The 19,951-nt window shown below is 46.6% G+C and overlaps 1 protein-coding gene across 1 annotated transcript in view; it reads right to left on the bottom strand.

Annotated features, from left to right (window-relative positions):
- LOC311134837 (cGMP-inhibited 3',5'-cyclic phosphodiesterase 3A-like) overlaps positions 1–19,951 on the bottom strand; it is a gene marked incomplete at its 5' end in the record, with an annotated part of 173,133 nt that overhangs the window by 6,851 nt on the left and 146,331 nt on the right. Inside the window, 8 exons of the mRNA XM_084168616.1 lie at positions 2,011–2,172; positions 4,954–5,157; positions 5,430–5,629; positions 6,651–6,764; positions 7,234–7,345; positions 7,914–8,051; positions 8,530–8,672; positions 10,697–10,770. Coding sequence (XP_084024742.1) covers positions 2,011–2,172; positions 4,954–5,157; positions 5,430–5,629; positions 6,651–6,764; positions 7,234–7,345; positions 7,914–8,051; positions 8,530–8,672; positions 10,697–10,770 — 1,147 coding nt within the window. The remainder of the gene's footprint in view (positions 1–2,010; positions 2,173–4,953; positions 5,158–5,429; positions 5,630–6,650; positions 6,765–7,233; positions 7,346–7,913; positions 8,052–8,529; positions 8,673–10,696; positions 10,771–19,951) is intronic.

Genomic DNA, 19,951 nt, shown 5'->3' with positions numbered 1-19,951 from the left:
TTTTCCACCATAATTTGCAAATAAATTCATTAAAAATCCTACAATGTGATTTTCTGGATTTTATTTTCTCATTTTGTCATTTACAGGCCTCTCTCATCTTTTTAAGTGGGAGAACTTGCACAATTGGTGGCTGACTAAATACTTTTTTCCCCCACTGTATGTCCTCCTGTCACACAGAACACACATGAAGTCATCACGCAGTTTGAACATACATAAATAAATAGAATCTGATTGTCTATGGGTGTCATATGTGTCACGTGTGCTATCATGGTGAATCCAAACCATCGCCTCGGGATTGAAAGCACGTCACATATTTTACTCCCACATGTGTATGTGTGTGTGTATGTGTGTGTGTATGTGTGAGTGTGTGAGTGTGTATGTGTGTGACCTGAAAATGAGAAACTGGAAGGAAAAAACACACACACACACTGACTATTAATTTCACCTGTTCATACCTGCTCCTTACATACACAGAGTGTACAAAACATTATGAACACATTCCTAATATTGAGTTGATATTAAAAATCCTTCTTTAACCTGTCTCCTCCCCGTCATCTACACTGATTGAAGTGGATTTAACAAGTGACATCAATAAGGGATCATAGCTTTCACCTGGATTCACCTGGTCAGTCTATGTCATGGAAAGAGCAGGTGTTCCTAATGCTTTGTACACTCAGTGTGTGTTTCAGATCTGCATGGGCTAGGGTTTAGGGTCTAGGGTGCATGGGGTAGGGTGAAGGGGCTAGGGTGTAAGGGCTAGGGTGTAGAGGCTAGAATGTAGGGGCTAGGGTGTAAGGGCTAGGGTGTAGGGGTTAGAGTGTATGGGGTAGGGTGAAGGGGCTAGGGTGTAAGGGCTAGGGTGTAGGGGCTAGGGTGTACGGGCTAGAGTGTAGGGGCTAGGGTGTAGGGGCTAGGGTATAGGGGCTAGAGTGTAGGGGCTAGAGTGTAGGGGCTAGGGTGTAGGGGCTAGTGTAGGGGCTAGGGTGAAGGGGCTAGGGTATAGGGGCTAGAGTGTAGGGGCTAGGGTGTAGGGGCTAGGGTGTACGGGATAGGGTGTAGGGGCTAAAGTTTAGGTGCTAAGGAGTAGGGGCTAGGGTGTAAGGGCTAGGGTGTAGGGGCTAGGGTGTAGGGGCTAGGGTGTAGGGGCTAGAGTGTAGGGGCTAGAGTGTAGGGGCTAGGGTGTAGGGGCTAGGGTGTAGGGGCTAGAGTGTAGGGGCTAGGGTGTAGGGGCTAGAGTGTAGGGGCTAGAGTGTAGGGGCTAGGGTGTAGGGGCTAGGGTGTAGGGACTAGGGTGTAGGGGCTAGGGTATAGGGGCTAGGGTGTAGGGGCTAGGGTGTAGGGGATAGGGTGTAGGGGCTAAAGTTTAGGTGCTAAGGAGTAGGGGCTAGGGTGTAGGGGCTAGGGTGTAGGGGCTAGAGTGTAGGGGCTATAGTGTAGGGGCTAGGGTGTAGGGGCTAGGGTGTAGGGGATAGGGTATAGGGGCTAGAGTGTAGGGGCTAGGGTGTAGGGGCTAGGGTGTAGGGGATAGGGGCTAAAGTTTAGGTGCTAAGGAGTAGGGGCTAGGGTGTAGGGGCTAGGGTGTAGGGGCTAGGGTGTAGGGGCTAGAGTGTAGGGGCTAGGGTGTAGGGGCTAGGGTGTAGGGGCTAGGGTGTAGGGGCTAGGGTGTAGGGGCTAGAGTGTAGGGGCTAGAGTGTAGGGGCTAGGGTGTAGGGGCTAGGGTGTAGGGGCTAGGGTGTAGGGGCTAGGGTGTAGGGGCTAGGGTGTAGGTGCTGGGGTGTAGGGACTAGGGTGTAGGGGCTAGGGTGTAGGGGCTAGGGTGTAGGGGATAGGGTGTAGGGGCTAAAGTTTAGGTGCTAAGGAGTAGGGGCTAGGGTGTAGGGGCTAGGGTGTAGGGGCTAGAGTTTGATTTGGATCTCACCTGTTCATAGAACTCATTGGGCGATGCCCTCAATCCACTGTAGATGCAGGTCCTTGTGTTTCTGTGTGTGTGAGATAGAGAGAGAATCTGACCTGTTCATAGAACTCATCGACGATGCCCTTGGTCCACTGTAGGTGCAGGTCCTTGTGTTTCAGTGGGCCGTTGATGTCAGCTAGCTTGATGCACATCTGACACACCAGCAGTCTGTCGTTCTCATTGGACCAATCAATACCCCTTGTGACGTCATCACCTACCTATAGTAACAGACAGAGACAAAATATGTTGCTTTATAAAATGCTTTGTGAACTTATATGGTACCAGCAGGGGACGTACAATACCTTGAATCTATCACACATCTGAAAAAAAAGATATACACGCAGTTCAATAACATGGTAAATCAGTTGTCATTTAACGAAGAATGTAAAATTGAAATTGAATTCCTGATTAAGAATTACATGGCTCCAACGTTCCCTATTTTGGACTCTGCCTTTAATCCCCACCTTTCAATATGTACACTACATTTTAGTCATTTAGCAGACGGTCTTATCCAGAGTACATACATTTTCATACTGGCCCCCCCGTGGGAATCGAACTCACAACCCTGGCAAGCGCCATGCTCTACCAACTGAGCTACACGGGAACTACACAACCATTAAAAAGTTTGGGGTCACTTAGAAATGTCCTTGTTTTTGAAAGAAAAGCAAATGTTTTGTCCATTAAAATAACATCAAATTGATCAGAAATACAGTGTAGACATTGTTAATGTTGTAAATGGCTATTGTAGCTGGAAACTGCTGATTTTTTATGGAATATTTACATAGGCGTACAGAGGCCCATTATACATTAGTGTCTAGTTTGAGAAACAAGAAGCCATATCTCAGACTGGCCAATAAAAAGAAAAGATTAAGATGGGCAGTCTGAGATATGGCTTTCTCTTTGCAACTCTGCCTAGAAGGTCAGCATCCCGGAGTCGCCTCTTCACTGTTGACGTTGAGACTGGTGTTTTGCGGGTACGATTTAATGCTGCCAGTTGAGGACCTGTGAGGCGCCTGTTTCTCAAACTAGACATTCTAATGTATTTGTCCTTTTGCTCAGTTGTGCACCGGGGCCTCCCACTCCTCTTTCTATTCTGGTTAGAGCCAGTTTGCGCTGTTCTGTGAAGGGAGTAGTACACAGCGTTGTACGAGATCTTCAGTTTCTTGGCAATTTCTCGCATAGAATAGCCTTAATTTCTCAGAACAAGAATAGACTGACGAGTTTCAGAAGAAAGTTATTTGTTTCTGGCCATTTTGAGCCTGTAATCGAACCCACAATTGCTGATGCTCCAGATACTTAACTAGTCTCAAGAAGGCCAGTTTTATTGCCTCTTTAATCAGCACAACAGTTTTCAGCTGTGCTAACAGAATTGCGAAAAGGGTTTTCTAATGATCAATTAGCCTTTTAAAATAAAAAACTTGGATTAGCAAACATAACGTGCCATTGGAACTCTGGACTGATGGTTACTGATAATGGGCCTCTGTACGCCTATGTAGATATTCCATTAAACATTTGCAGTTTCCAGCTACAATAGCCATTTACAACATTAACAATGTCTACACTGTATTTCTGATCAATTTAATGTTATTTTAATGGACAAAAAAATTGCTTTTCTTTCGAAAACAAGGACATTTCCAATTGACCCCAAACTTTTGAACAGTAGTGTATCTGTTCTGTGCTGTGAAATTGCCTAAATGATTTTGACCTTTTAAAATGAACAATTAAGTTGATTAATTATCTTCTCCAAAACCCTTTTCTTTTTTGAATGTATTGGTTATGTCTAGGTAGGCCTAATGAGTGTTGGAGACCCAGGAGAACAGAAAAGACTCCTGTTAGCTTCTTATCATGCTAACTCAATAACCTCTAGGTTACACACACACACACACACACACACACACACACACACACACACACACACACACACACACACACACACACACACACACACACACACACACTGAATGGGCATAACACTGCTGGCGTTAGTGGCAGGCCAGCAATCCGTTGTATAACTGGCAGTGCCTAACTATCACCAGCTTTAGTACAGCACAGTGGAAAGGCTTTAGTACAGCACAGTGGAAAGGCTTTAGTACAGCACAGTGGAAAGGCTTTAGTACAGCACAGTGGAAAGGCTTTAGTACAGCACAGTGGAAAGGCTTTAGTACAGCACAGTGGAAAGGCTTTAGTACAGCACAGTGGAAAGGCTTTAGTACAGCACAGTGGAAAGGCTTTAGTACAGCACAGTGGAAAGGCTTTAGTACAGCACAGTGGAAAGGCTTTAGTACAGCACAGTGGAAAGGCTTTAGTGCAGCACAGTGGAAAGGCTTTAGTACAGAACAGTGGAAAGGCTTTAGTACAGCACAGTGGAAAGGCTTTAGTACAGCACAGTGGAAAGGCTTTAGTACAGCACAGTGGAAAGGCTTTAGTGCAGCACAGTGGAAAGGCTTTAGTACAGCACAGTGGAAAGGCTTTAGTACAGCACAGTGGAAAGGCTTTAGTACAGCACAGTGGAAAGGCTCAGTCCCCATCAATGTTAGCTGCAGAATACAGACTGCAAATAGGATTTCCTGAAAAGCTGCGGGTTAGAGCCTTCTATTCTTATGGGTTAGTTAAGAGATGTAATGAGAATATGATGAGGATATTTAAGGTCCAGAAATGTACTGGCACACTGGATACTGTTCCTCAAAAGCCTTTTAAAACAACATCTAACTGATTTTCTAGAACACTTAGGTTTGACTCCATGCTATTGCGATAGTGTAACAGACCAACGTGGACAGAGAGTGAGCTGTAATGAGGGCTCGTTGAATCTGCAGTGCAAACCTGCACCACAAAAACCAGGGGTAGGCAGCAGAACTCTCACATACAACATGTATGTAATGTGTATGTATGTAACATAGCTGAAGAGATCTTAGACTCAAATCAAAAACACAGGTTTACGGTCTGTGAACACTCCAAAGATTATTCGTTTTAATTAATGAATTGATTGAAATTGGTTTTACCTTGGCATTGAACTCTGCCAGGAAGTCAAAGTGTTTCTTGAGGTCGGTGGCAAGGATGGCCTCTATGACCAGAAAGCGTAAGCGTTTGAACTCCACGTGGTCCAGGTTGACCAGGAAGTTATACTCTGGACGGGACATGAACAGGTTCCAGGCCGAGGCAGCGTGGTGGTTCTCGAGCACCGACCTGTCGTTATACAACACTGCCTGGAGAGGGGAAGATAGGGTGCGAGAGAATTAGTGCTGAGGTGGTAACCAGACACATTTAACTAAATTCTAACCTGGTCAGAGGACTGCCCATGCTGTTCCACAACACATAACAACAGCAATCCAAGTTATTTTCAGTGTTGTACCACTACTTTCCTTATCCCTGAAATAAAATATCTGCTCTCCCTGCAGACAACAGTTCAACGTATGACTCTGAGGGTTTTGTTGTTCACTTGAGGAGCCTGAAGGGCTTTGACAGAGAGGAGGAGTACCTGTGGTGCGCTTGTGGCCACCAGGAAGGCGTTGGTCCTCCCAGGGTGGTCGTAGTCATGCATGGCTGCTGCCACGTACAGCGCCATGAGCTCCAGGGCGGGGATGAGCCCCGACAGGCAGCCATACCCGTCCTCCGACACACTGTAGGTCTTCGACACCAGGTAGCCCATGTGACTGTGTGTGATGCCGCTGTCAGAGTCTGGGAGAGCCGAGGGGAAAGAGAGCGAGAGATAGGGAGAGAGAGAGAGAGAGAGAGAGAGAGGAGCGGAGTGTGAGTAGCATTCTGATTCACACCATTGTTCCAACCTGAACCACACTGCAACGGTTCAGGTAGTTTCTTTTCACATTGTCCTTTCCAGCACATTTCCAGACACTATGGTGAATGCGTAACCAGGCCAGTGCAGTACAGCTCAGCACGGTTTGGCTCAGTAGGGTGAAAAGTGTACCAGCCAGCACCCTCAAAGGCCCCAAAATCTCAACCTCTAAATCCACTTATGCTCGGATCAAAGAGTTGGTGCACTAAGGCATATAAATTAGGTTATGAAAATCAGGGGTTGGGAGAACTTTAATCTGGTTGCAATTTCATGCCCGCTCATGCATCGCTAAACTTCAAATAGTATTTGGTACACAGAGACGGCGTCCCAAATGGCACCCTATTCCCTTTAAAGTGCACTAGTTTTGACTAGAGCCCTGGGCCTTGGTCAAAAGTAGTGCACTATATAGGGAATAGGGTGCCATTTGGGGGCATTTGGGACGCAGGCAGAAGCTGAGCCCCCAGTCTGAGACCATTGATGTAACTGTAACAAACATTCCAATGTGTTGTTCTTAATGAGATGACTTACAAAGAGTAATGAGAGGTGGAGGTATAGGCTTGGTTAAATGAATGGCAAAAGTTAATCTGATTGTTACAAATTCTATTAAGCGTCTTGATATAGCAATTTGTTAATAAATATACTTGACTCTTAAGTCTCTTCGATTTGTATAAAATCTCGATCTTCCTCAAGTTGACAACCATAACTAACATAATGATGTTACGTTCAAAACAGCATTTTATTGAGAAAAAAAAACTGTTGGTCGTCTTCTAATACAGTCCCAAACATGTCGAAATTCTAGTTCTCAATAAATAATGCTTTTCAATCTCCTGATGTCAAATCAAGCAAGAGCAAGAAGTGTCATTATGATAAAATTCAGCCTGCATTCAATTAAACCCTGGTACCCACCTGAGTCGCTTGCAGAGCAATGGTCGGTGACGAGGCTGGGCAGACCTGGCACGGCCTGGGTGGTGAGGTACCAGACTGCATGGAGCACGTCTGTAGCATGGATTCTGTTGTGATCTGGATTGATTGATTGATTGACTTAAAAAACAACCTTTATTGGTGCAATTCAATATATTTACCAAGACTAGAGAGTGAAAGGGAGAGAATATGAGACATTTCAGTAGTGATAATATCCACTAGGGCACACTGTTTATGTTTCTAGTGTGGGGTAAAAATGAATGGAGAGACAGTACCGTAAACTTGTGTGAATGGAGAGTGGAAAGAAATATGGTGTAACATCGCCCTCTTGTGGTTTACTGCTGATATTATACTTTTAACTCAACTTCAATATAATAAACAAAACATACACAAAACATTAAGGGCCAATATCCCGGGCACAGATTAGGTCTAGTCCTGGACTAAAATGTACTCTCAACTGTGATTTTCCATTGAATATGCTTTTTTGGTTCAATACTTTGCTTAATCTGTGTCTGCAAAACCGGCCCTATTAAGAGAGCAGGGTAATTTAGGTAAGGTGGGTTCTTACATGGTATGTCTCTGTAGCCATTCTCCAGAGCATGGAAGTAGTTCATGAATTCTTGGACCGGGATCTTGAAGGTCTCAAATAGGCCTGTGTCTTCAAATAGCCTGTGAGAGACCTGAAACAAAACACAGAGAGTCAGAGAGCTCACACGACCAATCAAATTCTCACCTGTCAGACAGACTCTTTGATTGACACTCTGAATGGTCTATGGGTTTAGAGACGGCCTCATTCTCATAGACGTATCAATACTTTCTTAAATTGTACGGATATTCAAAATGTTTTCTGTGATAGTACCCAACCTGACACACAACACATCACAGGCTGGGAGCAACACAGGGGCTGCAGCAGAGCAGCGCCCCTGAAACCCTAAGGGTAGATTTCCCCGCAGGAAGCTCGGGCGTTCGAACCGGCAACCCTCCAGTTACCGTCCAATTCTCTAACCTCGAGGTTACCGCTTCTGTCTCAAACAACCAATCGGATTCTCACCTGACAGACACTCATCGATTGACACAGTGACAGGCCAATGGGCTGGTAGATGGTTGACCATCAGCCTGTCTGATTGGTTGTTTCTCTCACCTGGTTGAGGATGTGTCCACCTTTGCCCTGGCTGAAGATGAACTATTCTAACCTGTCCTCACCTGGGTACAGCTCACCTGACTAGGCTGTACAGTAGCTGGTCTCACCTGGCTGAGGATGCGGCCACATTTGCCCTGGGTCTTCTCCACCAAGCTGAAGATGGGGAAGTTCCAGTTGTTGAGCTGGCCCATCAGGGGCTCCAAGTCCTCCATCACTAACGGCTCCGGGGCCAGCTGGGGCTTTTCCTGCGGAGGCCATAGACACGTTATAAGCCTTTTATAATATCTTTATGAACCTTTATATTGTCTTATTAAATGTCTTACAAAATGTTATGTCTCTCTACTGTAGATCATAAAACAACATAGATGGCTGGTGGTGCCAATCTGTGCACTGAACACTCTGAGGACCACTGGACGTGTTATGTTGGTGGTTGTACCTCTGCCTGATGAGGTTGAACAAAGTAAGCCAATAATAACCCGAAAAATCAAAATCTAGACAGCCAGTTCCACTGTATTTGATCATTGTTCCCCTCTAATCGTGGACTGATTAACAACTGGGACACCAGGTGGGTGCAATTAATGATCAGGTAGAACAGAAAACCAGCAGTTATTCCGGACCTCGTAGGGTCAGAGTTGAATACCCCTTGACCTAAAAGGCAAAAGACTTAGAGCTGTGAAACAGGAAACTAGAGCTACCTCTACGGTTGCTGCGGCTGTTTCTCACCTCTGGAGGCAGCATGATCAGGTTTTGGGGGGTGTTTTTGCCCCCCTCTGCGTCCCCCTCCTCTGTCGCCGCTACGTCGCTGCTGTCGCTGTGGTTGGCCTCGTGGGTGCCGTCGTAGTCTGACGATGCCACCACCTGATCCTCTGATTTGGGTACAGAGAGAGCGTTACTGTAATGGTCAACACCTTCAAATCAAATCAAATCAAATTGTATTTGTCACACGCGCCGAATACAACAGGTGTAGACCTTACAGTGAAATGCTTACTTACAAGCCCTTAACCAACAATGCAGTTTTAAGAAAAATATGTGTTAAGTAAAACATTTATAAGTAAAAATAAAAAAATAAGAAAAATAGAAAAATAACAAATAATTAAAGAGCAGCAGTAAAATAAAATAACAGTAGGGAGGCTATATACAGAGGGTACCGGTACATACTAACACAGGTTAGTCGAGGTAACTGAGTTAATATGTACATGAAGGTAGAGTTAAAGTGATTATGCATAGATAATAAACAGAGAGTAGCAGCAGCGTAAAATAGGGGGTGGGGGGGGTAGCAATATGTCTGGGTAGCCATTTGATTAGCTGTTCAGGAGTCTTATGGATTGGGGGTTCAACACTACTGCAAAACAAATCACACCTCTCTATTGTGAGGCAAGATCAGCCTGGTATCAGATCTGCTAGTGCTGTCTTCCCAAATAACTCCTATGGTCATTGTCTCACCATGGAGATGGGATTCCCACAAAGCATTCAGCACTGCTGCAAATAATTCAACACTACTACAAATAATTCAGCACTGCTACAAAGCCTTCAACACTGCTACAAAGCATTCAGCACTGCTACAAAGCCTTCAGCACTGCTACACAGCATTCAGCACTGCTACAAAGCATTCAGCACTGCTGCAAATAATTCAACACTACTACAAAGCCTTCAACACTGCTACAAAGCCTTCAACACTGCTACAAAGCCTTCAACACTGCTACAAAGCATTCAACACTGCTACAAAGCATTCAGCACTGCTACAAAGCATTCAACACTGCTACAAAGCATTCAATACTGCTACAAAGCATTCAGCACTGCTACAAGCATTCAGCACTGCTACAAAGCATTCAGCACTGCTACAAAGCATTCAGCACTGCTACAAAGCCTTCAACACTGCTGCAAAGCATTCAGCACTGCTGCAAAGCATTCAGCACTGCTACAAAGCATTCAGCACTGCTGCAAAGCCTTCAACACTGCTGCAAAGCCTTCAACACTGCTGCAAAGCCTTCAGCACTGCTGCACAGCATTCAGCACTGCTACAAAGCATTCAACACTGCTGCAAAGCCTTCAGCACTGCTGCAAAGCATTCAGCACTGCAGCAAAGCATTCAGCACTGCTGCAAAGCATTCAACACTGCTGCAAAGCCTTCAGCACTGCTGCAAAGCATTCAACACTGCTGCAAAGCATTCCACACTGCTACAAAGCCTTCAACACTGCTGCAAAGCATTCAACACTGCTGCAAAGCCTTCAACACTGCTACAAAGCCTTCAACACTGCTACAAAGCCTTCAACACTGCTACAAAGCCTTCAACACTGCTGCAAAGCCTTCAGCACTGCTGCAAAGCCTTCAACACTGCTACAAAGCCTTCAACACTGCTGCAAAGCCTCCAGCACTGCTGCAAAGCCTTCAGCACTGCTACAAAGCATTCAACACTGCTACAAAGCATTCAACACTGCTACAAAGCATTAAACACTGCTACAAAGCATTCAGCACTGCTACAAAGCATTCAGCACTGCTACAAAGCATTCAGCACTGCTACAAAGCATTAAACACTGCTACAAAGCATTAAACACTGCTGCAAAGCATTCAGCACTGCTACACAGCACACACCGTATAAAATCCACTCTGGGACAATCATGGTCCTCTCTAGCAGCTAGCCCTAGCTCCTGTGGTGGATGCATGACCAGGACAGCGCCAGTACAGGCCAGCTTGGCTCAATGATGTGGGAGGAAAGGTAGCACTGGAAGAGATGTGAAGCTAATCGGTAGACGAAGGTGTGCAAAACCGGTGGACAGAAGAGGGTGTGAGTACGGCTTGGCTTGGCTCAATAGTTAGAGAACGGTAGTGGTGTGGAAGGGAAAGGTAGCACTGGCAGAGAAGAGAAGCTTAGTCAGAGGACGGTTGTACCTGTCCGATGTATCCTGTCCCCTTTGTCCATGGATCCCTCCCCATGGCTCAGCTTTATGTACGGTCTCCCACAGCTGTAGTGAAGGAAAGTCAGAGGTCAGAGGTCAGACAGAAGTCAACATCTTTTCATCAAGTACATCTATCAATGAAAGGCGCTAGCAGTTAGATATTGTTGGCACCTAAATATGTCTCATTAAAACACTGGCCTAGAAACATGTTGATGTGTACTGAACAAAGTGTCTATGACATATCCCTTCTGGGCACAGACATCAGTTCAATATCTAGTTTTGATTTACATTTTATTGAGTTGTCAACTAACATGAATTCAGCATGAAAGCAACAAAAACTTGAACCATGTTTTGGATTTTGGTTCAAAGTTGTGTGAAAAAAATCTGAAGTTTTCCCCGTTGATTTAACGTCATTAAATAGATTTATTTTTTGGTGAAATGACGTGATTCTATTCTATTCCAAATGAAGATGTGGCATCGCTGGATCAACACTATTCTACGGCCCAGATTCGATTGTTTTCTAAGGAGTTAGTTAGAAGACCTGAGAGGACCATTTGAGTCAAAGGAACATGGCTTACCAATCGTTTCATCATGCACATCATGAAATCAGGTTCATCTTTCCCAGCTCTCTCTCGGTCTCTCTCTCTCTCTCTCTCTCTCTCTCTCTCTCTCTCTCTCTCTCTCTCTCTCTCTCTCTCTCTCTCTCTCTCTCTCTCTCTCTCTCTCTCTCTCTCTCTCTCTCTCTCTCTCTCTCTCTCTCTCTCTCTCTCTCTCTCTCTCTCTCTCTCTCTCTCTCTCTCTCTCTCTCTCTCTCTCTCTCTCTCTCTCTCTCTCTCTCTCATACTGCCAGCACATTGCTTGGCAGACTGTTCCGTCCAACACTCTCTGTAATCTCTAAGCAAACTCATGCCACAAAACAAACAGAAAATGCTGAAATTAAACACCACTTCAGTGAGGGAGCAAATATGAAACATGGAAATGCATGTATACACACACACACACAGTTTTCCTAATACATGGATCTCTTTTTGTTTTCAGATTTATGATGAGACTGTGGATTGAGTTGACAGCAACAATCCAATAGGTCAGATAATGGTGTCTTAAATTGGTGTGGGACTATTTGCTGTGTGCACAGAAAACGGAACTCTCCAATTCTTCAACTTTCATTAATAGCAGCAAAACCCATTTGAAGCCCTTTTAGCCGACCAACAGCCTTTTAAAGCCCTTTCAGCCGACCAACAGCCTTTTAAAGCCCTTTTAGCCGACCAACAGCCTTTTAAAGCCCTTTCAGCCGACCAACAGCCTTTTAAAGCCCTTTTAGCCGACCAACAGCCTTTTAAAGCCCTTTCAGCCGAACAACAGCCTTTTAAGCTGACTGCCTGGACCCCCCTGAGAATAATGCACTAACTGTTCCCCCTGCCAAACTATCAAACTATGTTATATTCCACACCTGCTAGGCATCCACACATGTACACACACACACACACACACACACACTGGACTGACCGTGCAAACTGCAAACACAACAGCGCTCTCTTTGTTGTGGGCTCAGGGTCATTAGGCTAAGGGTGGTTACCTATGCCTACCTCTGGACTGAAAAGTGCACAACAAACAATTTCTCAGAATGAGACACACACTACAAGCCTTTGTGCTCTGTGTGACGCCATGCTTTAAGGGGCAATCTGCACTTTAAACAATAACAAAGCGTACTGCCCGTCACTATTTCAGTAAAAAGCTGAGGGATTGGGCTGGAGAAATTTTACCAATCTCAAATGTATAGACGGAGCTATGGATACAAGGACTGAGGATCCATGATATTAAATTATAGTTTTAACCATGTTTTGAGGCTATACAGTCAAAAAATGGATGTAGCAACTGCAGATTGCCCCTTTAACTGCTGGCATTTCCTCTACCCCTGCTCCAGGTTCTACAACATTTGGGAGGAGGTATGCTAATTGAAACCACCTAAAAATGCGCCTAAAATGCGTCAGAAGGCAGTAGAACATGGGGAAGCTGTTCAGAACAGCTGAGAGATGGGTTTAAGAGGTTTCTGGTGTCCTCAAAGTAACTTTCACTTGGGGTTGGATGGATTTTCAGGAAAATACTATAAAGTTTGTATTGTACTGCATAGTCTCACTCCCATCAGTTTGACCACCGCTGTGATCTGTCTGAGAGGGAAAGCTTTGTTGGGTTGTTAGCCTGTGTGATTCATCTCTGCTTTGTTTTCAGCCTTGGGCCTCGATTCAATCCGGACCGCGGAATATCGGCGTTACAGCGAGATTGACATTTAAAGGTCGTTTTCGACTTAGCCGACATATGCAGTGTTTACCGTGAATATGGTCTCGCGAAACGCGGAAACATTACCTTAAAAAGGTGCATGGCCGTAAAGGGGAGGTCGGATTGAATCTAGCCCTTAGTCTTTGTGTATAACTCAACGTGGTTCTAGTCAGTCAGTAGGTTGTTTGTGTCTGTTTGGACAGAGTCACTATGACACCATAACAAGCCTCCTTCCCTGTAATGGTGGTAGACATCATCTGTACACAAAGCCCTGTTGCCCTGTCACTCACACACACACACACACACACACTCAAACACACACACACACACTTTGTACACAAAGCCTTGTTGCACTGATGCCCTGTCTGCTGGACCTGCACCACACGGCACTGAGGCCTGGCCACATGTCAGCTACCTGACCACACTCCGACACACACACACTGTCACACCCAACACACTTCCGCACACACACACACACACACACACACACACACGCACACACACACACTCAAACACACACACACACACTTCCGCACACACACACACACACACACACACACACACACTGACTTTCTGTACTGTGTGTAGTTGGACCTTAAGGAACCTTCTATGGAACAGTATCAGTCTAAAGAGCATCATTAGTCTCCAACAGACAGATCTTTGAAGCACCATTCTATTGCCAAACTGTTGTTTATTTTTGAGCAACCCAAGAGGTTTCCCAGGACCTATAAGGGTTGGGGGTGAGGTGGAGGAGGAGCAGGACGGGAAAAGGAGGTATCACTGTAGAAATGTTATCTAGTTGTTTAAACCAATTATTATGAAGTAACTGGTTCCACAGACTTTTTAAATTTACTCAACTTTTCGATCAAAGTATTACCTGAATTTAAAACTTTTAGTTGTCCCAAACTTAGCTCCAACTTCAGAAAACTTTAAGTTGAAGCCTAAGTTTTCTCAAGTTGGAGCAAAGTTTGGGACAACTAAAAGTTTTAAGTTCAGGTAACACTTTGATCAAAACATTTTTTACTTGTATTGTCCCCAGCACAAGGTGCACCTCAGTAATGATCATGAAGGTTAATCAGCTTCTTGACATGCCACACCTGTCAGTTGGCTGGATTATCTTGGCAAAGAAGAAATGCTCACTAACAGGGATGTAAACAAATTTGAGCACAACATTTGAGAGAAATACGCTTTTTGTGCGTGTCACGACCCGGTGCGAGAAACAGTCACTAATAATTGTCAGAACCCAGAAGATGAGGCAGACACAGCAGTACTAGAGATGGTGGTTTAATTAAAGAACAAAATCTTCAAGCAAAGAAACTAAATCCACAATGTCCAGAAATAAAGCCAAGAGGCACAAAGAGGAAAACCTCCAAAAAACAAAAGAAACTCCACAAAGTGGTAAAATCCCAACCAGAGAAATATCCATATAAAACAAGGCTTGGGCTGGGTGCTAACTTACAAACACTGAGCAAGGAACTGAGGAACACACAGGGTTTAAATACTAACAAGGGACTGACCTACAGGTGCAAACAATAATTAGAGCAAGAAAAACAAAAGGTACAAAAAAGGTGCAATGGGGACATCTAGTGACCAAAACCCGAACAGTCATGGCCAAAACCTGACAGAATCCCCCTCCTAGGAACGGCTCCTGACGTTCCTACCAGCCTTCTCAGGGTGGAGGGCCCTGAACTGACGAATGAGGTCAGGGTCCAGTATGTCCTTGGCAGGAACCCAGGAGCGCTCCTCGGGACCGTAGCCTTCCCAGTCCACCAGATACTGCCAGGACCGCTGCACCCGGCGGGAATCCAGTATCCGGTGGACGGTATAAGCCGACTGGCCACCGATGACACGGGGCGGAGGGGGAGGTCTGCCTGCCGGGATAAGGGGAGAAAAAACAACAGGTTTTAATAAAGAAATGTGAAATGTTGGATTGATTTTAAGGGATCTGGGTAAGTGCAGGCGAAAAGTAACGGGATTGACTCTCCTGGCAATCTTAAAGGGACCGATGAACCTCTGGGACAGCTTGCGAGACTCCACCCGTAGTGGTAGGTTCTTAGTTGAGAGCCATACTCTCTGGCCGGGGTACAGGGTAGGACCGGGACGGCGACCTCTGTTGGCTTGTCGTTGGTACTGCTGAGAGGAACGCAGAAGATTAAGACGTGCCTTCTTCCACGTAAGCCGACAGCGTCTGATGAACCTCGAGGCTGAAGGCACTCTGACTTCTGCCTCCTGGTCCGGGAACAATAGAGGCGCATAGCCAAACTGACACTCATGCGGGGACATACCAGTGGAGGAGGAGCACAAGGTGTTGTGCGCGTACTCGGCCCAAACAATGAAGGATGACCAAGTGGACGGGTTATTGGAAACCATGCATCTGAGGGTGGTTTCCAGCTCCTGATTCATCCTCTCAGTTTGGCCATTGGACTCCGGATGGTACCCTGAAGATAAACTGGCCGTGGCCCCTATGAGTTGGCAGAAGGCCTTCCAAAACCTTGAGGCGAACTGGGGACCTCTGTCGGAAACCATATCTTGCGGAATCCCAAAGACTCGGAACACATGGTTAATCACCAACTCAGCCGTTTCCTTGGCAGAAGGTAATTTGGTCAAAGGAACAAACCTGGCCGCCTTAGAAAACCTGTCGATGATGACTAGGATCGTAGTATTACCATGGGACGGAGGAAGGCCAGTAATAAAGTCCAACGAGATATGGGACCAGGGTCGGTGGGGAATAGATAGAGGGTGAAGGAGTCCTTGAGGGCGGAGGTGAGAAGATTTGCCCTGGCAGCACACGGAACAGGCTTTGATGAAAGTGGCAACGTCTTCTTTTATGGTGGGCCACCAGAACTTACGCTGGATGAACTCCAAGGTGCGGCCTACGCCCGGGTGACAGGTGAGGCGAGAGGAGTGCCCCCACCGAAGGACTTGAGACCTTGCTGCCTTGGGAACAAACAACCGATTAGCAGGACCTCCTCCAGGACCCGGTTCGATGGCTTGAGCTTGTTTCACGGTATCCTCCACTTGCCACGAGATCGGAGCCACGATCTTAGCGGCCGGAAGGACAGTCATGTCAGTATCTTCTCTAATGGCAGGAGAGTAGATTCGTGACAAGGCGTCCGGTTTGAGATTCTTCGACCCGGGTCTATAGGTGAGGATAAACTGAAATCGGCTGAAGAAAAGAGACCATCGAGCTTGTCTGGCGTTCAACCGCTTCGCCTGCTGGATATACTCCAGATTCTTGTGGTCCGTAAGCACTTGAAACGGTTGAGAAGCCCCCTCGAGCCAGTGTCTCCATTCCTTCAATGCCATCTTAACCGCTAGGAGTTCACGATCCCCCACATCGTAATTCCTCTCGGCTGGGGTAAGCCGGTGAGAGAAGAAGGCGCAAGGATGAAGCTTCTTGTCTTCACCCCTCTGTGACAGGACAGCTCCAACCCCAACCTCTGATGCGTCTACCTCCACCACAAAAGGTTCATCCGCCGTTGGTAGTGTCAGGATGGGAGCAGAGAGGATGCGCTGCTTGAGTCCTTGGAAGGCCGTCTCAGCTTCTCTTCCCCACAGAAACCTTGTGTTGCCACCCTTGGTTACCGCCGAGAGAGGGGCTGCCACCGAGCTGAAGTTCTTGATGAACTTGCGGTAAAAGTTGGTGAAGCCCAGGAAGCACTGAACTTCCTTAACGGACTTGGGGGTGGGCCAATCCGCTACCGCCTCTACCTTCTTGGGGTCCATCTGGACTCGTCCGGGTTCCACTATAAATCCCAGGAATTGTACTCGAGAGGAATGGAATTCACACTTCTCCGGCTTAACGTACAAATGGCTGTCTAGGAGGCGTTTGAGCACTTGTCTGACATGCTTAGTGTGTTCTTGAAGGGAGCTCGAAAAGATGAGGATGTCATCCAAGTAAACAAACACAAAGATGTTAAGCATATCCCTAAGCACATCGTTTATGAGCGCTTGGAACACAGCCGGAGCGTTGGTCAGGCCGAAGGGCATCACAGAGTATTCGTAGTGACCAGTAGGCGTGTTGAAAGCGGTCTTCCACTCGTCCCCGGGTTTGATCCGCACAAGATGGTATGCGTTCCGCAGGTCAAGCTTAGTGAAGACAACTGCTTCCTGGAGCAGCTCGAAGGCTGTGGCCATAAGGGGTAGCGGGTAGCGGTTACGGACGGTTATGGCATTGAGTCCCCGGTAGTCGATGCAGGGTCGTAATCCACCGTCCTTCTTGGCCACAAAGAAAAACCCTGCTCCCGCCGGCGAGGTAGATGGACGCATGAGACCTGCTGTCAGAGCGTCCTTGATGTAGGTATCCATAGCAGCTCGTTCGGGAGGAGAAAGGGAAAAGATCCGACCCCTGGGAGGGCAGGTCCCCGGCAACAGGTCGATGGTGCAATCGTAAGGTCTATGGGGTGGTAGTTTGGTGGCCCTCTGTTTGCTAAATACCAGTTTGAGGTCATGGTAACACTCGGGAACTCGGGACAAGTCGATGGATTCTAGAGACTCGGAAGGAGAACTCTGGGAACTCGGGAAGATACAAGTGGCTTGGCACGTAGGACCCCACTGCTTGATAGTGCCCACAGACCAGTCGATGTGAGGGTTATGGCTGTGAAGCCAGGGATAACCAAGGACGAGAGGAAACTCGGAACAGGAGATCAGATGAAAGTTCATCACTTCCTGGTGTTGGGAAACTGAAAGTCGTAAGGGGGTAGTGGCACGAGTGACAAGTCCAGATCCCAAAGGACTTCTATCCAACGTAGTAACCCTTATGGGGTCACTTAGAGGTTCAGAAGGAACGCCATTCTCCTTCGCCCAGATCCCATCCATGAAGTTACCTGCGGCTCCAGAGTCTACCAAGGCTTGAAGAGAAAACTCGTGGTCGTCCCAGGAAAGGGTAACAGGAATGAGCAGGCGGGAGTTGGATGGATGGGAGGAGGTTATGTTTCCCGTTACAGTCCTCCCAGGCCTGCACGGGAGAGTGCGTTTCCCTGGAGCCCGGGACACGTGGAGCGGAAATGGCCCGGTTTGCCGCAATATAGACAGCATCGCTCCCTCATCCGGCGGTCTCTCTCAGCCTGGGAGATGCGTCCAACCTGCATGGGTTCTGGTGGAGCCAGCGAGGATAAAGGTGGAGACTCGGAGCTGGAACCGATAGGAGCTAGGGTGAGCGGTCTATGGTTTTGTTCTCTCTCTCTCAGACGCTGGTCTATGCGTGAAGCCAACTTGATAAGGGACTCGAGGTTGTCCGGTGGTTCCCGAGTGGCCAGTTCATCTTGGATGGTGTCAGAAAGACCCTTCAAAAAACACACTGTGAGCGCCTCGTCGTTCCAGCCACTTGCTGCTGCCACAGTGCGGAACTGGATGGCATAGTCCGTCACGCTGCGCCGACCTTGGCGGAGAGTCAGGAGCTGTTTGGCTGAGTCAGGGCCGTTGGTAGGACCTTGAAACACTCGCTTGAATTCTTCAGCAAAGGTAGAGTAGCTGGCACAGCAGGGACTTTGGGCATCCCACACAGCAGTAGCCCAGGCCAGGGCCTTTTCCGACAGCAGGGTGATGATATATGCTATCTTGGACCGGTCGGTGGGAAACGACGATGGTTGCAGCTCAAAGGAGAGAGAACATTGGGTGAAAAACCCCTTACAAACACTCGGGTCCCCTGAGAACCGTTGGGGAGGCGGCAGACGAGGTTCAGCCAGGGGATTAACTGCCAGGGGTCCTTGAATCGGATGAACTGGAGCAGAAGCGGTTGCCGGGGAAAGTCGATCCGAAATCTGCTTCATGGAAGTCAGCATCTCTGACAGAAGTTGAGAATGTCTAGCCATTAAGGCCTCTTGCTGAACCAGAGCAGCTTCGTGGCGTTGGACAGTCCCCTCATGGTGGGACAGCATGGAAAAAAGATCCTGGGTACTGGCTGCCTCTGGGTTCATAATAATGGGCTCAGTGTTTCTGTCACGACCCGGTGCGAGAAACAGTCACTAATAATTGTCAGAACCCAGAAGATGAGGCAGACACAGCAGTACTAGAGATGGTGGTTTAATTAAAGAACAAAATCTTCAAGCAAAGAAACTAAATCCACAATGTCCAGAAATAAAGCCAAGAGGCACAAAGAGGAAAACCTCCAAAAAACAAAAGAAACTCCACAAAGTGGTAAAATCCCAACCAGAGAAATATCCATATAAAACAAGGCTTGGGCTGGGTGCTAACTTACAAACACTGAGCAAGGAACTGAGGAACACACAGGGTTTAAATACTAACAAGGGAATGACCTACAGGTGCAAACAATAATTAGAGCAAGAAAAACAAAAGGTACAAAAAAGGTGCAATGGGGACATCTAGTGACCAAAACCCGAACAGTCATGGCCAAAACCTGACAGTGCGTATGGAAAATGTTGGGGATCTTTTATTTCAGCTCATGAAACAAACACTTTACATGTTGCGTTAATATTTTTGTTCAGTGTACAATGTTTTCAACTTACATATTTGACACACGATTGTTCATTTGTACAGTAATTATTATTAAACATGTCCTTGTCTGGGATTTGAACTAACAACCTCTTGGTCCACAGTATACCAATCTTCCTGCCACACCACCATGTCTGTGTCAATGACTGATTACACCTTTATTGCTACACTTTGGACTTCAAAGTAAATCTCAGCTCTGTTAAAAGTTTAAAGTACACTCAATGATGGAGGAAGGATGGAAGAGGGAATGTCATGGAAAGAACAGAAGAGTCTCTATTTTCTAACACACTCTGTGGTTTACCCTTACCCTCAAATCTGTAGGATCTTAATTATGATATTACCATGAGGGTTTTTCCTCCTCGATTTTCCATAGTGTCAGCATTCAGTGACGTATTAACTTAAGCAGAAATAATGCCAACTTCGAAGCTTTAAAGCTATATGCTCCTTATCAGGGCAACCAATCTGGATGTGGTTCTGGATAGGGAGGCCCTCCTATTTAAATTCAGCTGAATACCTT

This window comes from Coregonus lavaretus (genome assembly GCF_964263955.1).
Source record: "Coregonus lavaretus genome assembly, chromosome: 9".
NCBI lineage: Eukaryota > Metazoa > Chordata > Actinopteri > Salmoniformes > Salmonidae > Coregonus > Coregonus lavaretus.
Note: the sequence above shows the minus strand (reverse complement) of the source record. Positions and strands in the feature narration are given on the sequence as shown.